At 41.2% G+C, this 25,732-nt stretch overlaps 1 protein-coding gene across 5 annotated transcripts in view; it reads right to left on the reverse strand.

Annotated features, from left to right (window-relative positions):
- VPS8 (VPS8 subunit of CORVET complex) overlaps positions 1-25,732 on the reverse strand; it is a 227,130-nt gene that overhangs the window by 196,001 nt on the left and 5,397 nt on the right. For 4 of the 5 annotated variants that reach the window (XM_023736800.1, XM_023736796.1, XM_023736798.1 and 1 more), the window contains exons 2-7: positions 19,273-19,523; positions 17,814-17,882; positions 10,973-11,103; positions 9,084-9,177; positions 4,553-4,585; positions 3,360-3,414 (exon numbers count right to left, since the gene is read on the reverse strand). In XM_023736800.1, coding sequence (XP_023592568.1) covers positions 3,360-3,414; positions 4,553-4,585; positions 9,084-9,177; positions 10,973-11,103; positions 17,814-17,882; positions 19,273-19,425 — 535 coding nt within the window. In that variant the 5' untranslated portion in view covers positions 19,426-19,523. Of the gene's footprint in view, positions 1-3,359; positions 3,415-4,552; positions 4,586-9,083; positions 9,178-10,972; positions 11,104-17,813; positions 17,883-19,272; positions 19,524-23,324; positions 25,219-25,732 lie in introns of those variants that run through there. The other variant, XM_023736797.1, reaches the window with a different exon arrangement.

Here is a 25,732-nt window from a genome sequence, read left to right on the forward strand (position 1 = left end):
CTGAGCGAGGCGCTTCACAGTATTATTACTGTACCCTGCCCTGAGCTCTGAGCGAGGCGCTTCACAGTATTATTACTGTACTCTGCGATTTGTCTCTGGGCTTGCAAGCACACTGCTAAGCCATTTGTTAAAACACATTGTCCAAACATCTGATTTCCATAAACAACAAGTAAAATGTATTAACTGCACTACTAAAACCCAAAGCACAACCGAATATTTGTGATTTTTTTCCTTAAAATGTTCAATTGGACATACCACTCTGTCCCTGAGACAGCAGTAAAAGGTTACTATTTCATCAGCTCTACAAGAAAGCTGTGGGTTTTTTTTTTTTTAAAAAAAAAAAACAAAACAGGAAGCAGTCAGGGGCCATCTAGGTCAACTGGCATAACATAGCTCATAAAGCAAATGTTCTGCATCCTACTTTGGTGAGTGGCGTCTTAAAAGCTTGTGAGTAGCAACCTAAGATGCATCTATTGGTCCCATCACATTTGGAGCAAAGGAGAATGAAGAAAACCAAAGACACAAGGAAAATATTAGTCCAAAGGACTAAAGGACAACACGAACCACAGCCTCCACCAGCCTGAGCCCAGGAGAACTAGATGGTGCCCGGCTACCACCACCCACAGCTCTGACATGGATCATAACAGGGGCCTGGACAGAGTGGGAGAAAAATATAGAACAAAATTCAAATTCACAAGAAAAGACAAGACTTACTGGTCTGACAGAGACTGGAGGAACCCCCAAGACTATGGCCCCTGGATACCCTACTAACTCAGAACTGAAGCGACTCCCAAAGTCCACCTTTCGGCCAAAGATTAGACAGGCCTATAAAACAGACAGCAACACACGTGGGGAACACGCCGCTTAGTTCAGTCAAGTCTACAAGACCAAACGGGCAACACCTGCCCAAAGGCAAAGCTGAGAAGGCAGGGAGGGACAGGAAAACTCGACGAATGGACATGAGGAACCCAGGGGGGAAAGGGAAAGGGGGAGAGTGCTGACACATCGTGGGGATTGCAACCAATGTCACAAAACAATTTGTGTATTAAGTTTTGAATGAAAAACTAACTTGCACTGCAAACTTTCACCTAAAGCACAAGAAAATTTAAAAAAAAAAGAAAAGGGAAGTAGGCCCAAGGAAATTAAGGAGGTAGTACCAAAAAGTAATGTATTCTTTTTCTCCTCTGTTAGTTTTTATTATTGAAGTATTTGTTTTAATTTGTTTGTAGTAAGCGCTACATGGGTTTGATTGTAAGCAGATACATATTCTCAGAACCTGGTGATAAGGAAAGGATGTTAAAGGAAATAGGATTGAGGAACAGTGAGCCCTGGGTAAGTGGGAACGAAAAATCAATATACACTCTGCTGACAGATGAACGTATGCATTCTATTTAATTCTCATTTACCTCGGTTCCTCTAGTCATTTCTTTATATATCTGGGAATTTGGCTCCTCTTCTCCCAGAATGGGGGATTGCTTGGAATGGTGGAGATCTAGGAGTCGATATTCTTGGTCCTGAACTTGACTCTGTATGTGTCACTTAACCACCATGGTGCTCAATCTCCTCAGGTGTAAAATAAGAGGACTCAACTAAAAGATCCTTTCAGCTCCTTTCCCAAAATTCTATCAATCTAATATCCAATTACGCCCCCACAGAAAAACAAGCATTCTTACAGCTGATAGGAGAGCAGGCTGGTAAAAGTTTTCTTGAGGGCGATTAGGGAGTACTACTAAAGTCTACCCAAGCAATTGTATGTCTAGGAATATGACCAAGGACAAAAATTCCGTAACAAAATGTTCATCACTCCATTGTTTTAGAAACAACATAAATGTCCTATAATAGAAAATGGTTAAGTAAATGATAGTGTATCCACTCAAAAGAATACTATGTAGCCATTAAAAATGATGTTTCGGTTGAATAAGTGATTACACGGAAAGATGTTCATTATAATGAAAAACCCCACTGCTGTTGAGTCGATTCCGACTCATAGCGACCCTACAGGACAGGGTAGAACTGCCCCATTGGGTTTCCAAGCAGTGGCTGGTGGATTCGAACTGCTGACCTTTTGGTTAGCAGCCTGAGCTCTTAACCACTGTGTCACCAGTGAGTATGAAAAAGCAGGTTGCAAATTAACACTTTAGGGTGTATACATACATATATTCACATACAGAAAGAAGACTAGAAGGCTACTCAGAAATGTTAGGGATTGTTCCTGGAAGATAGAAATTGGAGAACTTAGTATCTACAACTTTTTACTCATCTATATTTTCTAAATTTTCTGCTGTGAACACATATCAATTATAAAAAAAAATTATTTAAAAAATTGATTCTAAAATTCTCTCAAGAACATTATATCTTTTTCTCCACTCTTCTGAATCAATCACTTTTGAAAAGACGAGGTGTTAAAATCATGTTAAATAAAGATTTTGGCATAAGAGAGAATTTGTAAATAGGAAGTCACGTTGTTCAGAAATAATGGAAAATAACTAGTTATCCACTTGCATGGTAAATCAAGATGCAAGGCCCACAGAAGTCACACTGTGGTTCTGTGATCAAAGTATCCTCAACTAATCCCTCTACAATACTCTGAAGATTTCTCACTAAAACATGGTTTCACCAGAATTCCACTTAAGACAGATGCAAAAGATTTAAGATTCAGAAGAAAACATCAAAAATTACAGAAAAATATTATCTAATAGTTTTTTAAAACAGAACCAAATGTTCTGCTTATAGTATTGAGTTCAAAACCAAAGAAGGATTAATGAAACTGTGGTTAATCTTGGGTAGGGGTGGACAAAAGAGAGGAAATATTTAAGACTATCTTCTAATACACAAATGAAGCTAGGGAAGGTCCTTTCTCAACCTAGAAAAGAACATGATTATGGGCTAAAATTTTTCGTTTAGAGGGATTTATAATGGAAATGGAGAAGAGCTTATTGCCAGTGAAATTTACAGAAAATAACTGAGAGAGCCTGGAAAATCTTTTCCTGGAGATCTTTCAGAAAATCCATTAGTTAGATATGATTTAAAACCAAAATCACCACCACCACCGACTGGAGGCAGATAAGGCGACGATCAAGGTCCCTTTCAGCTTTACACTGCTTTTTTCTAGGCCCACAGAGAGTCAATACATACGACAGCTTAAAATTCATAATGAAGACAATGAGCTCGCAACACAAAACAAAATGAAGCTGTGAGTCCGGTAATTTTTAACTGTGTAAAAATACTGACTGCTCCTTTTCGAGCTTCTCCCGGTTTTGTTCAAGAATAAAGTACAATATATAAACTGTGATTAAAGAACATTATAAAACTCGAAGGGTACTTAACACTTAAATTAGAAAAGTACTTTAAAAATTTACCAAATATTAAAGCCAATCCATGAGATGTACCAACTGCTATCAGACTGGACACTGCCTGAAAACAAAAGATTACATTTTAAGACATTACATCGAGGATCTTGAAATAATCATGGTTAAATATGCTGGTCTTCCCTTCTCTAGGCACCAGATGGCATACCAGCCATATATGAATACCGACAATTTCATCCAGGGGGCAAGAGGGGAAATGAAACTCAGAATATTTTATTTCTGGGAATCCCTCTAAATTTAGTCTAAGGGTAACAATATCAAAATAACATATGTTCAACATTATAGGCAAAAGCATGCCACTTAGTTTCCTCAAAAGCTACAAAAAAAAAAAAAAAAAATCAGGGGCCCAGATAAACTTAAAGGCACTTATACTACCCAGAACCCTAGTGGCACGGTGGTTAAGAGCTCGGCTGCTAATCAAAATGTCGGCAGTTCGAATCCACCAGCCGCTCCTTGGAAACTCTATGGGGCAATCTGATTCTACCCTATAGTACAGGTTCATTATGAGTCAGAATTGACACGACAGCAATGGGTTTGGTTTTTTTCTTTTGTTTGTTTGTTTATGCTATCCAACCAAGAGATTCTTAAGAGGTGTGGTGAAGGGATGAGAAAACTCTTCTCTAGTTTATTCACAGGAGCCAAAAGGCACCAGAAATGTTCAAAATTCAGCCTGCTCCCTCACCAAATGCCCAACTACTAATAGGCTAGAGAAGGCAGCTGGAGGAAGATGTGAAAAGAGGGCTTTCCATATCCCCCAGTTCTCCATAATCGCTCCAGAGATTTGCTATTGGCAGGCTCGGAAATGTTTGAGTCCAGAGCTGTTCAATGTACCATTTACCACAAAGTGGTTTCACCCGGTGCTATTTTCCACTCCCTGTGACGGAAGAGAGGCCAAGTCACAGAAGGAGCAAATATACTCATAAGCAGAGTGGCACCACGTACAAATAAACTCAGAAAAGGCTAATTATCATTCCATTACCTGCTTCTCAAACAAAAGCCTAAAGAGTAACAATAGACTAGGAAAAAAAGGGATGAATTTTAAACTCGATTACCGGCAAGGAAATGACTCACGAATTCACTGTCACAATAATTTATGGACCAACTTTAAACACTACGAGAATAGCCTAAGAAAACCCAATCAAACGAAAAGCTTACCTTTAAGAGGTTACTTAAAGTATACTTACAATTGCTGTAGGCAAGCCAGCATCTACTTTGTCCTAAATGAAGTTAAAAAAAAAAAAAAAGGTATTTGAAAAGATATTCTCTGTTTTCAGATAAGAGAAATTACAAAAAGTTGTATGCACCAACAAAACACAAAGATCATGGGAGTGGATCATTTTGTTTTACTAACTGTAACAGATATTTCAGTAAGGATACTGATTATAAGTGGGAATGTAAAGGAAAAAGAGAAAAGAAAGGTATTATTTTCAATAAGATGAATAAATTATAAGTGCTATGGGTCAAAATGATAAGAGTGCATAAAGATTTCAGAAAAGGGAAATACATGCTAAAGATATGCTTCCTCTAAGTAGGAGCTCCATTCCAGCAGATTACCCAACAACCTCTAAACAAACTCCCAGCAGAGTATATTCAGTCAGTTCTCAAGATGGGGCTGCATCACAAAGTCAGAAATTAAGTGCCAGTCCTAGCTCTTTACCAACAATTGTGTGACTCTGGGAATGTCACCTGATCCTTATGGGTATTAGGCTCATCTGCTCAAAGAAATAGTAAATGCTATGTTATTAATTAGATAATGCATGGTAACCATTCGCTGACCTGTGAATTACTGTACAAATTCCACTTCACATGATTACTCCTATTAATATTTAATGCTACACTTTCTAGCAGGTGGACAAGAAGTTACTTTCATTTTCTGGATAAAAGTAAAGTTTCAGTGACTTCTCTGAAAAAAAAAAAAAAAATACCTTATCTACCTCAGTGAGTTGTCCTGAAGACCTAAAAAATTACAGTATCGTATAAATGCATGGAATCCCTGGGTGATGTGAGTGGTTAAGTGGGCGACTACTATCCAAAAGGTTGGTGGCTCGAACCCACCCAGAGGCACCTCAGAAGACAGGCCTAGTGATTTGCTTCCGAGAGGTCACAGCCTTGAAAACTCTATGGCGCAGTTCTACTCTGCACATGTGGGGTCGCCATGAGTGGGAATCAGCTCAATGGCAACTAGTAACAACATCATATAAATGTAAGGGTATCTATCTATTTGAGGGTTCTGCAGCCGTAAATAACAACGACTTACAATGATATACAACTGTAGTAACAAAGAGCTTTCACATACATGCATTACAAAATTTAACTCTCCAACCCAGAGAGAGAGAACAAGCGCTATTTGTCTCATTTTCCAGATTAAGAAACAGACGTTTCAAAGAGCTCAACTAACTTAACCAGGGTTACTCAGTAAATGGTAAAACGATGCCTCAAACTCAGGGCTTCCAGTTCCCAGCCCAGTGCTCTTCATATGGACAACTTCTACATCTTCTTTTCTCTCTCTGCCCTTGCCAATGTGGTCAATCACTTATTATAATCTGCTAGAAGGCAGAATCTAAGTCTGCTTAACCAACTTTGTAGTTTCCCAGGAACAACTTCAACTTACTCCAGCAATACAAGAAAGAACAAATGCCAAGGCTGCTATACGCAATTTCTGGACAACAGCATGTACCCACCTTTGTGTGTGGCCTAAAGCATAATGCTTAACAATTAAGAAATGTGCAACAAATATTTGATAACTGCTTGAGTTGTGCCCCAGGCAGGAAAAAGAGGGGTCAACAGATGAAGAACATAAACCATACCCAAATTGGAACCTGATTAATGAAATCGAAGTCAGCTGACTTCAAAAGCTGGTGGCAGGGGGGACCACAGACATGGGAAGCATCCTAGAGATTACAGAATTTTAGCACAGATAAGCCCTGACTTACGACGTACTGGAGTTATGACAAATCGCACTTACGACCATCTGTTGTTTTTTTTTTTTTAACATCTTATCGTTAATAATACGTACTACGTACAATGTTAAAATATATCTGTAAGCTTATATGTAATGCTTCCAACCCCCAAAGACAAATAAAGATTGGATTTATAAAGATACTGATAATAAAAGGTAGTAATAATAAAAACTAAAAAAATTTTACAGAGGTATTCGACTTGCGTCAGAACCCACTTATGACAGAGCCCTCAGAACAGAACCCCGTCACGAATCAGAAACTGCCTTTGTTGGTGTTGCTACATCTTTGGGTAGTGGTTCTCAAAAGCCAGAGTGTATCAGAATCACCTGGGATACCTATTAAAATGCAGATCCCTATGCTACACTGCTAGAGATTCAGGTTCAGTAGGCTTGGTGTGGTACCCAGGAATCTGCATGTCAATAAGCTCATCCTAGGAGAGGAGCCCTGGTGGTGCAGTGGTTAACAGCTCGGCTGCTCACCAAAAGGTCAGCAGTTCAAATCCCCCAGCCGCTCCTTGGAAACCCTACGGCACAGTTCTACTCTGTCCTATAGGGTTGCTATGAGTCAGAATTGACTCGACGGCAATGGGTTTGGGTTTTTTTGGTTTTATCCTAGGAGATTCTTATGCACTGGACACGCTCTGAAAAAAAACACTGCCCATAAGCATCTCTATTAATCTTCGGTTGATCATAAAAATGATGAAGATCCTTTAAAAATCAACTTGAATTAATTTAAAATATAGTCACATGTCCTACTGCTTTGAGGAGGGTCCCAAAATTAAACAATGAGACTCAACTCCCAAAGCATCATCTTTCCTAAGTGTTTGCCACGCGTGGACTCCAAAGTTGACCAAAGCCCTAGGCGGCCCTAACATCATCACTATGCACATGGCGGCGAGCACTATGGAATGACTATCCAGGAGAGATACCCAGAAACATAACTGGCTTTACATGTTAATAAACCAACCATCACAGAAAAGCATACAATTTAAATTGAGCTGGTAATCCAAGATTAGGAAGGCAAAGTATGATGACTGTCAAAGGCAAGGCAGTTTTCATTTTAACATACCAAAGGAGCTCAGCCATGGCAATGAAATAAGAACAGAATGCAAACACTCTGGGATTTATTAGAATTTTTCCCTCTTCTTCAAGAGGGAGGAGAGAGCCTTTTAAATAACAGATTTATCTAATCACTGTTCAGTGTCTGAGTTTTAGCTCAGTCTCTATTTTTCAAAATATTTTTAAAACTGCACAGGTGGGTCAAATGACGGTTCTGGTTCATCTCGATTTTGAAAGGAATGAATTTCATCACCTACATAAGGATTAAATTCAGAAAACGTCATGGAAATGTAATCCTCTACAGGTGGTTCCCATTCCAACAAATATGAGTTACTCTCCACCTAAAAGAGGACGGACAATTGCCGAGGTTTCCCCCACTGCTTCGCCATCTCTCTATTTAAAATGACTCCATGATATATAAGCTGGGTCACGACAGACCAGTTGCCCATTGTGAACAGACTTTTGGGGGGTCTGGTTTGGTTTTGAATGGGATCAGCAATAAGAGCCTTTGCTGGGAAACAAGCTAACGGCAACATGACTGGGACGTCATGGTGTCACGCCTGTGTCAATCTCTCACTCGTGTGAAAAATCAAAACCTTTACTTCTTGTCCAAACTGGATATGCAAAATACCAATCAAGCTCCATGAAAAGAACAAAAAAACACACCAAAATTGCTGGGGCATGAGTCTGCCATATTATTATTATTGCATACAGGATCTATACGTTGAGTTCAGAAAATTAAAATTGAAAGACTACATAAAACTATGGGCTTTGAAACAGAACAAGCCGAATGGAAATAATGAGAATTCTGACACGTTGCGAAAATTGTAACCAATGTCACGAACAATGTGCATAAAAATTGTTAAATGGGAACCTACCAAATACAAAATAAAAAACAAAACAACCTGTGGGCTTTGAGGCCAAAGGAAAGTTTCATAAAAACATACCAGAATCAGTGTCTACTGTCTCCATGAACTATTAAGTATTTTTTGCATTAACCCAGTGTTGTAAGTCATTTTCAAAAAAGGCCACAAATATTCTCTTCCAGCAATTATGCCTTGGCAACATTCACCAATACCTGTCACTTCACAACAAAGAAGCACCAGATGTGGAGCCAGAAAGCCTGCTTTCCAGTATCTGCTCTGCTACCTTTAAGCTAAGCCATGTAAGACAAGTTAATATCACCTCTCGGAGCCTGAATTCTCATTTGCAAAACAGGATATGGCTTTACCCACTTTCAAAGTTGTAAGAGTAATTACAATAAGGTCCATGAAAAGCCTTTGGTGGATTATAAAAATCACTCAGTTGTAAAAGATTCTGACCAATCTTTTCTCCATGTGAAAAGACTAAAAGGACCGAACACTTGACCTAAACCAAATACAGAAGATGGCCCGTAAACTGGAGAGGAATCCAAAGGAAAGGCGGACGGTGTTTCTTGGAGGCTTGCCGCCATACTTCACTCAGGCACACCCGAGACTCGGGGCAGACCCTGATTTTCAGGGCTGCACTAATTTCTACGTCAAAACGTGCAGCCACGTCTTACGAGTTAAAAATGATCCCACAAAAACCACGGAAACCAGATTCTATTTGTCGTAAGCCTCGGGGCCAAGAGAAGTGCTGTGTGTTGCTTTATGCCCATTCCGACTTCATTATGCCATCACAGGTAATAAAGCTGGGGAAGAGAACAAAATACTTACAGCTGCAGACACTATCTGGGCAGAAATTCCCTTCAAAAGGGAATGTCGCATAACTGATCCATGGAGTGAAAAATTATCAGGTAACTTCTTCTTCCTAACAAAAAAGGAAAACATTTAAGAACAGATTAAAAAAAAAAAAAAAAAAAACCTTGAAAAGGCAGGGGCCCAACCCTTTGAAAGAAAAGAACACAAAAGAATAAGAAAAGCAGAAAACAACACTGTATGTAATTTGTTAGCTGTCTTGAAAAGCGGTACAAGAGGTCTAACGGTCCCACACTCAGATGTTGTACTAAACCCACCTTGAACCCCACAGAAGCAAAGCAGGAAAATGAATAAAAGCACCCTTCCTTTTCCACTCACGCAAACTGTTCCTTGCCCATCTCAAGAAACAGAGTGAACATTCCACTACTCCCCAGAACGTGGTCTACAGAGCACGCTTCCTGCCCTACGTCTACTTTACCTCGAGCCTCCTTCCTGCCCTTGCCCGCTTTTCTTGCCCTTCTCCTGTCTATAACCTTCCTCCCGTTCCTCAACCAGCCACTCTCCAAAACTCCCCTCTCGGGCTGCTCCTGCTATGGGTCCTTCCATTTATCCCACTTATCGCTGTTCAGAAACTAATTGTTAAACTTTTACCAGACATTACTGAGCAGCTGCTCTGTGTTCCAGATTAAAGTATGTGCTGGGGAACAAAGATAAGGAAGTCCTGGGTCCCACTCTCGAGGCCCTCAGCACCTAGCTAGAGGGACTGACGAGTAAGTAGCTCTTAAAGGATAAATGTTAGACTAGAAGTATGAATAAAGCATTGGAAAAATACAAACGAAGAGAAGTTGAATCCTGTTCATTAGGGGGATACCAGCGACAGCTACGGAAGAGACGATTCTACGTTTGGTCTTGATGGATGACTAGAAGTCACACAGGCAACAAAAAGGTTTGAGCAGAAATATGGAGAAGTGAAGGTGCACGGTGTGTCTGCACAGCAGGGAACACACAGAAGGCATGACGGCATGGCCTGGAAGGACCAGGGTGGGAATGCTTAGAGATGAGACCAACACAGTAAGCAAGGTCCAGACTGAGGCCGTGAAATGAGGCTTGCCTTCGCTGTGATGTTACAAGAAGAAACTATCATCCCCGAAGCAGGGAGTGGCCGTGACATCAAAGTAACTTATCTATCTGTAGAACAGGGTGACGTATAGGTTAACATCCCCAGCAATGGCCCCTAGCCAACAACAGCTGCCAACCTAAGGGAGACAGCACTGAGACAAGCAAAATTTAACAAGGAGGGGAAAATACAGGCAACGTTAGTGACATTAAAGTCACACGTGAATTCAATAAAGCATTTTCATCACGCTTCCCCCACTTCTCTTATTTTCCATGTTCTCTCCAAGAATTTAGAAGGTGAAAAGCAGCCAAAACGGAGTTACTAAGGGTTAGAAGCCCTTTTCCCCCATCTTTCGTCATCTCTGTGGCTTTCCTCTGAACCCGCTCCAAGGGGATGAAGGCATGCTGGAGTGGACCTCAGAGTCGGGGCGGGACGTGCAGGGAACGGAAGGTGAGCTGAACCTAGCTCCATGTTCCCACCACAGACACTGCAGACGCCAGCTGTGGTTTGTGCTCCCTGCAAGGGCCCTGTTGTTCCCAGGAGTCCCCGGCTATCGTGATGGCTTCATACAAGGCATGCAGAAGACAGGAGTCACGGCACTCACCTTTCCAGCCCTTCCTCAACAGTGCCAAAATCCTTAGGGTATAATGATCAGATTATCTCTACCCAAGTGGTCCCTGTACGTCCCATGCAGGGCTCCAGCAGACCCCATTATACTAATAAAGAGGTATTTACATTTTAAATGATCCAGTAATTCAACCCTATGAGAGTGATTTAAATGAACACCTACCTTTTTAAGTTGGTCCTGTCGCCACTGTCTGAGCTTGCCACAGACGAAGTATCATAGGAGTGAGAATCAATAGTATCGATGTTTAACAGCATAGGATCCTCGAGGACAAAAGACTCATCTTCATCATCAGTCTAAATGGGAAGAACGTGGATCAGTAAGTTCAAAATACTCTATGGGAAAAGTCAGACGGGTCAACTGGTTTCTCCGAAACACTCAAGTGTGTATGTCTGTTTTTCACTTCTATTCCGTGCATTCTTACTAACCAGAGAGATGTAGAATAGAATGACCAGAATTAAATTGCAACCCTAGATAGACGTCTCCTCTACAAAGAGTTTCCCCCAAGAACTTCTTTCTTAGAGTAAGAAGCAGAGGCAGTTACGCAGATTATTGTTAGCTGCGGAATATTTCAGAAAATCCAAGTCTGTATAGAGGCATTACTAGTTAACAGCCAATGACTAACTAGAAGAAAATAAATGTCACCTGACAACAGTACATGAGAAGCCGACAGAAGAAAGGCACTCTGGGTGGGGAGGAGCATGGGCAAGGCTGTTGATGTCATAATGCGTATTCTGCCTATGGAAAAGGAAGTTGCCTGCAATCGCTGGAGTACATGACTAGGAGTTACAATGATCCTAGAAGGATAAGCTGGGCCCCACACTATAAAAAGTCTTATATTCCATTAAGCTAGGTGACAGCAGGGCCCATCTATCTTGTCCGTCACTGTGTTCCCAGTGCGTGGTACGGTGCCTGGCAAATAGTTATACACACATCACACCTGTTGCCATCCAATAGATTCCAACTCTTAGGGACTCTATAGGAAAGCAGAACTGCCCCGTAGGATTTCCAAGGTGGAGGAACTCTGGTGGCGCAGTGGTTAACTGCTCAGCTGCTAACCAAAAGGTTGGCAGTTTGAATCCACCAGCTGCTCCTTGGGAACCCTACATGGAAGTTCTCTGTCCTATAGGGTCGCTATGAGTCAGAATCAACTCGACGGCAACAGGTTAATTCATGCAAGCTGACTGCCACATCTTTCTCCCGTGGAGTGGCTGGTGGGTTCGAACCGCTGACCTCTCAGTTAGCAGCCAAGCACTTAACCACTATGCCACCAGGGCTCCTTGGTACATGCTACTAATTTATTTAATGGATTTGTGTATGATAGATAGTAGACAGCAGGAAGGCAACTGAGCTTTTTAAGAAGTGGTGAGACATGATGGGAACCATGTCTTAGAAAGAAAAATGGGCAGTGTAAAGAATGGATGGTGGGCGGAGGAGAGACTGGAGAAAGGAAGGTTGCTAACGACCAACAGAAGAGTTACTGCAATATCAAGGAAAGAGAGGAGAGTCCAGTCTAGTAATGCAGCGTAAGAGATTGAGAGAGACATTACTGAGACAAAATCAACAGTCCTTGGTTACCACACATCTCTTGGTACCATCGCTTCTGGAGCAAAGGAGAATGAAGAACACCAAAGACACAAGGAAAATACTAGCCCGAAGGACTAAAGGACCACGTGAACCAGAGACTCACCAGCCTGAGCCCAGAAGAACTAGATGGTGCCCGGCTACCACCACCAACCGCTCTGACAGTGATCACAACAGAGTCCCGGACAGAGCGGGAGAAAAATGTAGAACAGAATTCAAATTCATGAAAAAAGACAAGATTACTGGTCTGACAGAGACTGGAGGAACCCCCGAAACTATGGACCTCGGACACTCTGCTAACCCAGAACTGAAACCACCCCCGAAGCCCACTTTTCAGACAAAGATTAAACAGGCTTATAAAACAATAATACACGTGAGGAACATGCTTCTTAGTTCAATCAAATATACAAGATGACATGGGCAACTCCTGCTCAAAAGCAAGACAAGAAGGCAGGAAAGGACAGCAGCTGGATGAACAGACACAGGGAACCCAGGGTGGAAAGGGGGCGCGTACTGTCACATTGTGGGGATTGCAGCCAATGTCACAAAACAGTATGTGTATAAATTTTTGAATGAGAAATTAACTTGAGCTGTAAACTTTCCCCTAAAGCACAATAAATTAAAAAAAAAAAAAAAGCCCTGGTTACCATCTAAACAGGGGGAAAAGAGAGGTAAGGGAGAAGGCAAAGAAGATTCCAAGGTTTCCAGCTTGAGCAACTAAGCAAAAGGTGATGCCACTAATAGAGATAAGAAAGCTGAAGGAAAAGCAGATAAAACAGGAGGAGGAGCTACATGTTGATTCTGAGTGACAGACATCAAGGAGGAATGTTCTGATCCTACCTTCTCTTTCAGCTGGATGACCTTCTGCCTTACCATTTCCATCAATCTTCTTGGGAGAGTACTCTACACTCATACCTCCACTTTTTCTACCTATTACCATCTACTGAAGTAGACTGCTGAAGTTTCCAGCCAAATCCACTGGCCTATTTTCAGTCAGCATGCTCCTGTCTTCTATGCGTCATTACTGACCATTTCCTACTTCTTAAAACTTTCCCTTCCCCTGGTTTCCAGGACATTTCTCTGTTCTGGTTCTCCTCCAGCTAATATGGCCTCTTCTCATCAGTAATGTTCTCTAGCTTCTCCTCTGCCTGAACTTTACATGCTGTTGTTCTCCAGGGTTCCACTCTTAGCTCTTTTCTCCACCTACTTCATGTACTTCCTCCACGAGCAAGCTCACCCCTATCTATGGCTTCAAGTACCATGTTATGCCAATGACCCCAAAATCCATGTCTTCAGCATCCACATTTCTCTTGAGATGTAGGCCCTTATTTCTAACTGTTTTTCAGATATCTTCACACAGAATTCTGCTAAGAACATGGTTAGGACTGGCAAGGAGAAGCTGTGTTACTTGAGGGTCATAAAAGATTGGAACAATTACTGCAGGGAAAGGGAAAGGAGATAATTCAGAAACAAGTACTGCAGAACAGTACCAAGGTCTTAAACAAGAGGGTCAATCAGACCCTTATTTGATTTTCTTAAGCAGCCTGGGAACAAAATTCTAGAAAACAGATCAGCTCAGTTCAGTTAGGGTTGGGCTAATAGGATAGATGAAAGAAAAACCGAAGGACAAAAGAGAACAGAGGGCCTCAATAAGATTGAACTTAAAATTATTGGCTACACAGTAAAGATGTCAATTCTCCCCCAACTAATATGTAAAGCCTACACAATCCTATCAAATCCTAGCTGGTTCATGTGCGTGCACACGTGTGTAAAATGACAAAATGATAAACATGGAAATGCAAAGGACCAAGAATAGCCAAGCACAACAGTAAAACTGGAAGACTGGAAACTACTAGGTATCAAGACCTGCTATAAAATTTCAATCACTAGGTGAATGTGATATTGGGGCAACTATTGACAGGCAGACCAATTAATTAGACCCACAATTATGTGATCATCTGATTTATACAAAGGTGACGCCACATCAGGACCTTGCAATAGGCAAAATTTTCTCCAACAGGACCCAAAGAACACTAACCATAACGGAAGAACATAATAAACTGGACTACGTTAACACTGAGAACACTTGTTCATCAGAAGGAACCACTGATAGTGTGAAAGGGTAACCCACAGAATGGAAGAAGCAATTTGCACTACATATATATCTAATAAAGGGCTTGTATCCAACATATGTAACAAACACCTATAAATAAGTTAAAAAAAAAAAAAAAAAAGACAAGTCAATAAAAAATGGGCAAAACTATGAAAAGGTAATTCACAAGAGACAGCCAAATGGCCAAAACATATGTCAATGTGCCCAACTTCATCAGTCTTTAGGGAAACGCAAATTAAAACCATTATGTGGAAGGAACCACTATACCTATAAGAATAAATGGCTAGAGTAAAAAAGAAGATATGAAAAGTTGGCAAGGATATGGTAACCAGAACTCTCAAATATTGCTGTTGGAAGCATATACTGATATAAACACTTAGAAAAACTGTGGCAGTAATCTACGAAAGCCGAACAAACCCATGTCTGATGACACAGCAATTCTGCTCCTAGGAATATACCCAACAGAAATATGCGTGTGCATGTACATACACACCAAAGGACACACACAAGAATATTCACAGAAGCACTTTTCATAATAGACAGAAATTGGAAACTACACAAATGAGATCAACAGTATGATGAATAAATAATGATATATTCATACAGAATACTATACAGCAATGGAAATGAATAAACACCTGAACACAAAAATAAGAATCTAAAAACATTATATTGATGGACATAAGACAGGCACACAAGAATACATATTACACAATTCAATTTACATAAGTTCAAAACAGACAAACTAATTAACGCTGGTCAAAGTCAGCATAGTGATTACCCTAGGGCGGGGTACTGAAGATGACACCACAGAAGCTTTTGAGGGTGCTAGTAATGTTTGGTTTCTTCATCTCGCTGCTGATTGTACAGTATTCACTTTGTGAAAATTCACCAAGCTGTCCACTTGGAATTTGCACGTTTTTCTGCGTATATGTTACACCTTAGTAACAAGTTCAATAGGAATTTCTGGCTGCAGGATCCAGTAGTAGGACTGAAGTACATCCAGCACTACTCTCAGAGACCAAACGACGAGGAAGGACCAAGAGACTTGGTCTTGAAGAAGTCAAAGAACATGTTTAATGGAATTAATAGAAATTGCAGGGGGGAGGGGGAGGTTATGGTTAGAAAACAGAATCTCAAAGTTGAAAACCTCAGAGGCACAGTTTCAAAGGATGACGAGGTCTAGTAACATTATTTCATACCCTAAATTCTGAGACCTAGAAGGCCTCAGTAACCTCTAACTTTCCATCCTTTAAAATATCCTGGATGTCCATTTCCTCCCAGCCTCCCTCAGGTTGGCATGAAGCAATATTATAGAAATATACGCACCATGTATCCTGGGGCAAGTGCGTATGGACACTTTCTATTCTGATTTTTTCATTTTTTCTTTTTTAAATAATTTTCTTTAACACTTCTCCTCTCTTGTTGTCTATTCATAATGCTCCACAACTTACACGATTTTTTCTTTCACTTACGTACCTGCCTAGCTGCCCGCAGGCATGAAGCCTGGGCAATTTCAAACCATTTCTCTCTCAAGGACAGAGATAGTCACAGTGTTTTATGACCCTAACACCAAACACCACACCCAAATATGCTATGGTAGGCACCCCAATTACTGCTGAGAATGATAACAATACTGTCTTCTCAGAAAACAACCAATGACTGTGCTTAGTGTTACTCGTAGATAAGAAAATTGCGCAAGAGAAGTTTTCCTTCATTATGAGCGACAGCCTTGCTCATCTGAGCATTGTTTTCTTTGCCAATATTATGTAAACATGGAGAAATAGGGCTTTGTACACAGTCCTCGAAGACTATTATTTTTATTCCACACTTGGTAAAATAATTGACACGAGGACTGATTTGAATGAGGAAATGAGTGAGGAGGTGATCAAGACCATGTGAACAAAATCTACGGTAATTAATCTTCCCACCAGAGTAGGGGAAATGGAAGCTCTCCTCTATATTAGAAAGCAAAAAATAAAGGACACTTTACTGTCACTGGATATTCTTTCATGGGCCGAAGTCTTTTTTGTCAAAACTAAAAACGCCTAAGTCTTAACACAGAGCACGCAGAACATTCTTGAAGTTAAATATAGCGATACATTCAAAGTCCCGGCAACATCAAACTGGTAGAAAAAATAGAGATTAAAGCCATACACGAAAAACAAAGGACAGAGCGCACAGAGAAGGGAGTTTGCATCCTACAGAGTGCTGGCTATAACCCTAGAAGCGTAGGGAAAGAAAGAATACAGACAGACGCTCAACTCATTGGGAGCTTTGGGCATTTCTGTTTGGGAAACTTTGTATGCTTATCTTTTTGAAAAGATAACTATTGATCTGAAATAGGCTTTACACATAGAAAAATATTTCTCAGATTAGAAGCTAATACCTGCAAGGGGAGTCTTCAGCAAGTTTTTAAAAGATCAAGAAGACTGGGTTGAAGAGCTGTCTGCAGGTGCAAGGTACATAAAAATGGTATACTTCACCCACCGCGGACTCTCACAAAGTTCCTTTATAAAAGTCGTTACGATCTGCTAGTTCAGGAAATAACACCACCATTTCAAAACTCTGAAACACTTTTTAGTAGAGGGCGGTATTCATAAGCTAAACTATGGAAGCTTTGTTTTCTTCATAGAAAAGAGTGATCGTGCTCCCCAAAACTATCAGAGGATCAGCTACTTGAATATCCCTGGTACTGGGAGAATCAAAAAAAACCAAACTCATTGCCATCGAGTCAATTCCAACTCATAGCAACCCTACAGGACAGAGAAGAACTACCCCATAGAGTTTCCAAGGAGTGCCTAGTGGATGTGAACTGCCAACCTTTTGGTTAGCAGCCGTAGATCAACTAATTAATCATTATCAACAGAGAATACAAAATCAAAAAGTAACAAATTAATATTTTAATTCACTTAATAAAATACATATTTTTAAACCTACCATGCGCCAAGCTTTGCGCTGGGCACGGAGACTCTAAGAATGAATGAGACATGGTTTGTGTTCTTGAGGAACTCATGACCTAGACCAGCGCTGTCCAACAGAATGTTCTGCAGTGACGGAAGCGCTCCTTGTCTGTACGGTCCCCAGGGCAGTCACTAGCCACATGTGGCCACTGAGCACTTGGAATGTGCCCTATGTGACTGAGGAATTAAAGTTTTCACTTTTATTTAGTTTTAATTAATTTAAACCTCCACATGTAAGTAGAGGATTCCGTATCACACAGTGCAGATCTGGATTACATATACTATAACTAACCCGCAAGAATGAAAATCAGTGCTATGAAATGAGTGAGTGCTAACATACACCTACCTCATTCAGGATGCTTTCCAGGGTTGGAGGAGTATCAACTTGAGGAATATCAAACTCCTTGTCATCAATCTAAACAGAGAAAGGAAATTAACGATCACATAATGATGCTTCCCCTCTTATAAATGGGAGATTAGAACACTATCAATTAAGAGATAAATATACCACTAATCTGATTATACCAAACCAAGAAAAAAACCAAACCCGTTGCTGTCAGGTCGATTATGACTCATAGCAACCCTATAGGACAGAGTAGAACTGCCCCACAGCGTTTCCAAGGAGCAGCTGGTGGATTCTAACTGCTGACCTTTTGGTTAGCGGCTGAGCTCTTAACCACTGCGCCACCAGGGCTCCATCCTCTGACACCTACCCACTCCATCAAGTCCATTCTGACTCATAGCAACTCCATAGGGTTTCCAAGGCTGTAAATCTCTACGGAAGCAGATTGTCACATCTTTCTCTCAAGGAGCTGCTGACCTTTTGGTTAAAAGCTGAGCTCTTAACCACTGCACCACCAGGGCTCCACTCTGATCATACAGTCAACTCAATAATCCATGGTAACAAGGGTCAGGTCTGAAGACCGCAGAAATGTTTCCTTTTCTAGCCACACATTCAGTGACTATCAAGGGCAAATACACACTAACTGTACCATTCTGGAGGAGCCCTGGTGGTGCGGTGATGAAAGCACTCGGCAGCTAACCAAAAGGTCAGTGGTTTGAACCCACCAGCTGCTCCGCAGGAGAAAGATGTGGCAGTCTACTTCTGTGAAGATTACAGCCTTGGAAACGCTATGGGGCAGTTCTACTCTGTCCTATAGGGTCACTAGGAGTCGGAATCAACTCGATGGCAGTGCATTTGGTTTTTGCTTGTCTTTGCATCATCCTGACAGCCCTTTCCAGAAAGCTTCTGTTGAAAGACTTTTGCATTTGCTTTCTTGAACGTGACAAAACAGCATGTCTTATGACAACCCGATTTTTTAAGTTTACATACAAGCCATAAACAATATGAAAGGGTCTGACATTGTATTCCTCGGTTATTTCATAAATTATGGTGAGAGACGATGAGATCGAGCAACTTGTCATTAAATATTCTCACAGTCACTGAAACCCATTGATTAGTATCAAATCCAGAGGGGAAAATCACTGTGCAAGATAAGAATTTTAAACCTAGCACTAGCTCTGTGACCTTGACAAGTCATTTACCAGAGCTGAGCTGTGGTTTCCTCGTCTCTAAGATGGATTTTCACAGAGTAACATGAGAGCTGTGGAGCTCAAATGAGAACTTGTTTCATGAACGGTAATGAACTATAGAAACGAAGAGTGGTTTTATCTCATAAAACACTACATAGACTTCTATTAATCCATGCAAAAACGACAGACTTAGAGACTTTTGGGTCATAAAACACACTGTAAAGAATACTTTAGTTAAATATTATTACTTGACAAGAAGGTGACATTTTTACCAAATCATTTTTGAACTCCAGTTCCTTGTCCAAATCTATGTAGGAGAATTTTGAAAGTGAAGCTTCTAGACTGAAAGGCTTATTCAGTTCTTCTTCAGCTGTCTTGGCAGCTCGGCTCTGTTCCACATTCTCCTGGTCTGGTTCATTCTCCATATTTACTTCTAATAATCGCACTCAGTCAATTCAAATCAAGGTTTTTTCTTCTGTTTTGTTTGCTTGCCTTTAGGTCACAATAACCTGAATGATGATCTCTTTTCAAAAAAAAAAAAAAGAAAGAAAGTATTATTAAGATTTCCTTCTTGTCAAGTGGACATTCTAAAGACTTACTTGGTCAGACTTCATCAGAAACAAATTAATCATCCAATCATCTGATTACAGGCAAAGAGAAATCAATCCTGGGGCACAGGGTATGATATAGTGAGAGCGTTTCTATGGGAGCACAAAGAAGGGGCACCTAACTCAGACGCAGAGTCTGGGAAGTGGCCCACTACCCAAGGTCATAACACTGGTGGTAGAGTTGGGAGGAGTTCAGCCACCAGACCAACTGATATCACTGGTACCAAGAGATTTATGTCCTAACAGTATGAAGGCACATTGGGGCCAAAAGCTTCTATCAACCCCTGCTTCACGTTCCCAAACCTCAGGGTAACTCTCCAGTTCCCCTGGAGATAGGCAGATGGATAAGTCTCGTCTTTGGCATCCACGTAAGGCCACAGATCTCTCGGGGAGCTTAGTGTAGACAGACGGCCCAGAAGAGACACCCAGTCATTTAACACAAACTAGCAAATCTAAGGGCTCAGATCTACTAAGGGAAGCAACGATGACCTCCAGGATAAAATAATTTCACAGCCTACCAGAGATCTCTAGAAAGAAAGCTAATCATAGAGAAACATGAACATTTTGGGGGAAATTGAAATACTAAAAAAAAATGAAAACAAATGCAACAGTTTGTATATTTCACAGCTCGTAATGGTACGATGCTATATTATACAAAAAAAAACTGATTTTCTTGAAAAACTGTCATTTCTAGAAAACTGAAAAAATATATTCAGAATAAAACAATATGTTCAAGGATTAATTTTGCTTTTAAATGTTTTTTGGTTGGGTTACAATTAGGCTACAAATGACAAAACTTTTAAAAATCCAACATTACTTAGCTTTGCCTGTTTAGACTAAAAAAGGAAAAACATGAGAATATAAACAATGCTATAATCATACTGGAGCTCTGGTGGCGCAGTGGTTAAGGGCTTGGCTGCTAACCAAAAGGTCAGCAGTTCAAATCCACCAGCCACTCCTCGGAAACCCTATGGGGGCAGTTCTGCTCTGTCCTACAGTGTCGCTGTGAGTTGGAACCGACTTGACAGCACCTAACAACAACAAAACAACAACAGTAATACTGGAGCCCTGATGGCGCAGTGGTTAAGAGCTCAGCTGTTAACCAAAAAGTCGGCAGTGTGAATCCATCAGCCGCTCCTTGGAAACTATATGGGCAGTTCTACTCCGTCCTATAGGGTCGCTAAGAGTTGGAATTGACTCGACAGCAACAGGTTAGGTTTGGTTTTGGTTTATAGAAATATTGGTTATAAAAACAAAGGTTATTTTTATAGACTAGGTGTGTTTTCCACGGTATCCAATGCCTAGCAGGAAGTCACAGCGGAAAGCTTTCTCAACCTAGATTCTGCCCTCCAGGGGCCCCTACTGCCAACACGCGCCCCACTTCCAAAGTGAAGTTCTCTTACTACATAAAACTCCTTAGCGAAGTGATAGGAGAAAAAATGCTGACAATCAATGAGCCACTGAAATGACTAATTTTTTCAAAGGCAGCTGGAAGTTAATTGTTGCTTTACTTTATTTATTTTTTAATAACATGCCCAAAGCTCACCAACAATTTTATCTAATTAGGCTCATTTTTTAAATCCCTATAATTAATTTCACTTCTTTCCGTGGTTCATTTCTATCATATTAAAAGAACTAATATCTACAATGTGTAACACATGTGGACTCCTGAAAACTGATTTTTCAAGAGCTGAAACCAACTTTTCCAGCCAGTATGTTCGGTACAGTAAAACACGGGCTAATTTCTTTCACGTGCTACAGAAGATAAGCCTCAAACCCAGTCCTACAAAGCGCATTCCTAGAAGATATATCTGATGACATTCTGTATCTGGCAACATTTGAAAGTATCCTTCCAACGCTAGGTACTGAAGTATCACTTCTTTTCGGATGAGTCAACCGCAGCAGCAACGCTAACATCTGTAGGCCTGTCTTCAAAGACTGAACTGCCCGTGATAAATGACTTCTTCCTGAAGCCTTGCATGCCCATTTGTACCTCTAAGAAAAAAAATTCAACCAAGTAGTCCATGTATGTTTATACACATGTACATCTAATTCACATTCAGTGGATTTAAAGGACAGTTACTAAGTTTTATTTTATACATTTTTTAAAAATCGTAGAAAAGACTATACTCGCTGCCGTCGAGTGGAATCCGACTTATAGTGACCCTACAGGACAGAGTAGAATGGCCCCATAGGGTTTCCAAGGAGCGGCTGGTAGATTCCAACTGCTGCCCTTTTGGTTAGCAGCCTGAACTCTTACCCACTACGCAATGAAAACTTTTATTTAAATGCTTCATAATCTTCAAAAATGTTTTATATTTCTCATTTGTCTTTCCAAAATAACCTAGAGAGGAAAACAATCTCCTTTCTGTCGCTTGTGTGGAATTAGTAAGAGGCTCCTGAGACTGTACAAAAGCTGAGCATCTGTGACCACCACCAATATCACACTGAAGAAGTTGTCAAGAGATCAAACATTCTCTGAACGAAGACCATCATCTTGCCAGGCTACCAACTCCACTTGCAACCTTCGTTTCCTGACCTCCTTTTACTGATGGGATGTGGTGGCTAACTGGAAAGAAGATAAGCTAAAGTCAATTAAAATCAGATTTGAATACGGACTGGTTCTCATCTGCGACCTCGTTCAACTTGTTTGTCTTCCTGAGCCCTTCTATTCCCTATCTACAAGATGGAATATTATGGACACTGGTGTTGTTTGCCCAGACAGCACCTCCTGACCTTTTGTTCTGGGAAGGTCTCCTTCAAACCGTGTGGCCCGTGCGGAGGCTGCCAGTCAGAAAAGCCCTATTAACAGCGACTGCATGAGATGGCCAGCGTCCGTCACCCCTTCACCAGGATTTGCTAAACCAGACCCAGTAAGGAAAAGCTGTTTCCACTGTTCTCTAAATGACTGATGAGGTTGATCCGCCTCCCCCTCCACCCGGCCCCATCTCATTCTGCAGAGAAGGAGAAAAAGAGATTTCTCGTTCATTCAACACATATTAACTAAACACCTACTGTGCGGTTGTCACTGGACACCCATCTCTACTGACTGAACCCATGGCAGGCAGAATATTGTCCCCAAAGATGTCCACGTCCTAAACCCTGGAACCTGTGACTATGTGACTTTACATGGCCAAAGGGACTTTGCAGGTGTGATTAAATTAGAACCTTGAGATGGGGAGATTATCCTGGATTACCTAGGTGGGTCCAATGTAATCACACGAGTCCTTAAAAAGTGGAAGAGGGTCACAAAGAGAAAGAGACGTGACAACAGAAGCAGGTTCAGAAAGATGCTATGTTGCAGGCTGTGAAGATGGAGGAAGGGGCCCAGGAGGCAGGGAATGTGGGTGGCCTCTAGAGGCTGGAAAAGGCAAGGGAATGGATTCTCTCTTACAGTCTCCAGAAAGGAACAAAGCCCTGCCTACATCTTGAATTTAGCCCAGTGACATGTGTAGACTTTTGACGTACAGAACTATAAGATAATAAAGTTGTGCTGTTTTAAGCCACTAAATTTATGGTAATTTGTTATGGCAGCAATGGAAACAATGACACTACCCAACTTCATTTAATTTTTTCTGAGCACATCTCTAACTTTCTGAAATATTAGCCCCTCCCCTGTCAACTGGTATTGCCCAAATATTAATTGAGCAAGTTCTTCATTCCAATATACAGACCAACGATGACATGCTTAATATATGACACTTAGTATTACATACCTGATGCAGATACTATCTTCAGATATCACGTAAGTGCCAACCCAGTACAAAGGTTGGCAACAAACAACCGATAATTTCCTCTTGACATGCAACTGTACAACCAGTTCTTCAACCGTCGTATGATCTACTGTTTTTATCATTTTTAAGGGATGCCACGCCAAATAGTACTTGCAAACAACAACTGTTTCTTAGTCTCTCCTGGAGTGACATCAGGTTAATCTGATGGGAAGTACGTGTCACAGAATCAAGATTATCCAGTATGTTATCCTCTTCTGAGTGCTAATAAACTGGTATTTTAAAAGTTGATTTAAGATTATCTGACATCTTGATAATTCCCAAGCTTATTTATTTTATTCCTTCTTAAATTCTTCTAGCCAATTAATAATAGATACAAGGACTTAAAAAAAAGGGTATGTACCATATAAACAGCAGTGATCCCATGACACCGGCCAAATGAATCAGAACTCTAGAACGTGACCTATTGAGCCAGGTCAACTGGGAACTCTTTCACCAATTTTCTACCTTGGTAAACATTCCCAACTGTTCTGGCCTTCCCCGTCCAAGTATTTCTCTTCTTTTATTTTTTTGTTTTGTTCTATCTTGTTTGTTTTGTGAAGAAAATGATGACAAACACACAACAGAGGGTTAACTTCTGATAGTTTTCTATTATCTTTCTTTCATAAATGGACTCATTTTTAACAGCTCCCCAACGCCTAAACCAAAAAGCAAACCCATTGCCGTTGAGTTGATTCCGACTCACAGCGACCCTTCGGGACAGGGTAGAACTGCCCCGTAGGGTTTCCAAGGAGCAGCTGGTGGAGTCAAACTGCCGACCTTTTGGTGAGCAGCCGAGCTCTCAACCATGGGCCACCAGGCCTCCCCCCGTGCCTATAGGATAAAATTCCAAATTCTAAGCCTGTGATTCTGGACGTCACAGGAGCTGACCACGCCTCCTTTTGCACTAAACTTTCTATTGGTATTCAGGGTCCCTGAAGAATGGCTTCCGCTTTCCCTCCATGTCTGCTCCTGCTGGGTCACCTTTCCTCTCCTCGTCCTCTCCGTTTATCTAGGTTCTTTCTTTCCTTCCTTCCGGGAGCCATTCAGATCAGATCTGCCTACGACGTCTTCCCTCCCTAACCATCCGCTGAACGCACGTTTTCTCCGAACAATGCCTTGGCACGTCCTCCATTCTGATTCATTAGTTAACTTAACATGTGACTCTGTCTTTTCTCCTCAACTATACAAAAGAAGGAGTCCCTGGGTGGTGCAGCTCCGCTGCTAACCAGAAGGTTGGTGGCTTGAGTCCACCCAGAGGTGCCTCAGAAGAAAGGCCTGGTGATCTACTTACCAAAAAATCAGTCACTGAAAACCCTATGGAGCACAATTCTACTCTGACACACATGGCATCGTCATGAGTCGGAATCAACCCAACGGCAACAGGTTATATTATAAAAATGGGGCCATGCTTCTTCGTACACTCTACATCACAGGGCTCATTGACTTACACAGCTAGGTGGACATTCAGTAAGTATTTGATGATTAACACAAGAAATATGGAGACAGGAGTAAGACCTGTGTCGCAAATTAATTATCAGTTTTATTACCGGTAATTGTTAAGCTTCAGAGGATATTATTTGACTCACAGGATACAGGAACCTATGCCATAATAAGCCAAGTTGTAATTGGGTTTTACTTTTATGCAATCGAGTTTGTGAACTACTGAAGATCATATTCATGCTTCAGGTCTCAGCTAGGACTTTGCTCCCTCAAAAAAGCCTTTTCTATCCTGCTCAACTCAGCTGGGTGAACCACTCCTTCCACCCCAGACTGGAATGCAAGTTCCAGGAGCATAAAGACAAGATCTGCCTTGTTCACCATCGTATTCCCTCCCTCCCTCCCTTGGTGTCAGCTCTGGTCATTCAGTACAAGATCCTATTAGTCATTCTACCCTCAAAAGTCTCCCAACTGCGCAAGCTCCATTCTTGGCATCTAGGTGAGATTTTTTTAAATCCCAAAGACTGATTTTTTTTTTTTAAAATGATCCTTTAGCTCACTGATAACATGGCACAAACTCCACAACTTCAAACATTACGTGCTGTCTTATGTTCACTCAGCCTACAAGCCAAGATAAAAACAGTGGAAATGGGCTGTACTGCCATTCCATTTACAAGGGGACAAGGGAAAAAAAGAAATGATTCACCCAGTGCCGGAGATTCTGCCTACCAGTCCACTCGGTAACCATGTGCTCCAGAGTGAGGTGGGCTGGGAGATGGCAGTCTGCTGTGCTTTGGGCCAGTCTTGGTCCTTGCGTGCCTCATACAACACGCCAACTAGACACGAGCAATCCGCTTCATCCATGCTGAGAAGGACAAGCGGCATGTTGTCCCAACAGTGGGGCAAACACTGGC

This window comes from Trichechus manatus, unplaced genomic scaffold (assembly GCF_000243295.1).
Source record: "Trichechus manatus latirostris isolate Lorelei unplaced genomic scaffold, TriManLat1.0 scaffold00092, whole genome shotgun sequence".
Classification (NCBI taxonomy): domain Eukaryota; kingdom Metazoa; phylum Chordata; class Mammalia; order Sirenia; family Trichechidae; genus Trichechus; species Trichechus manatus.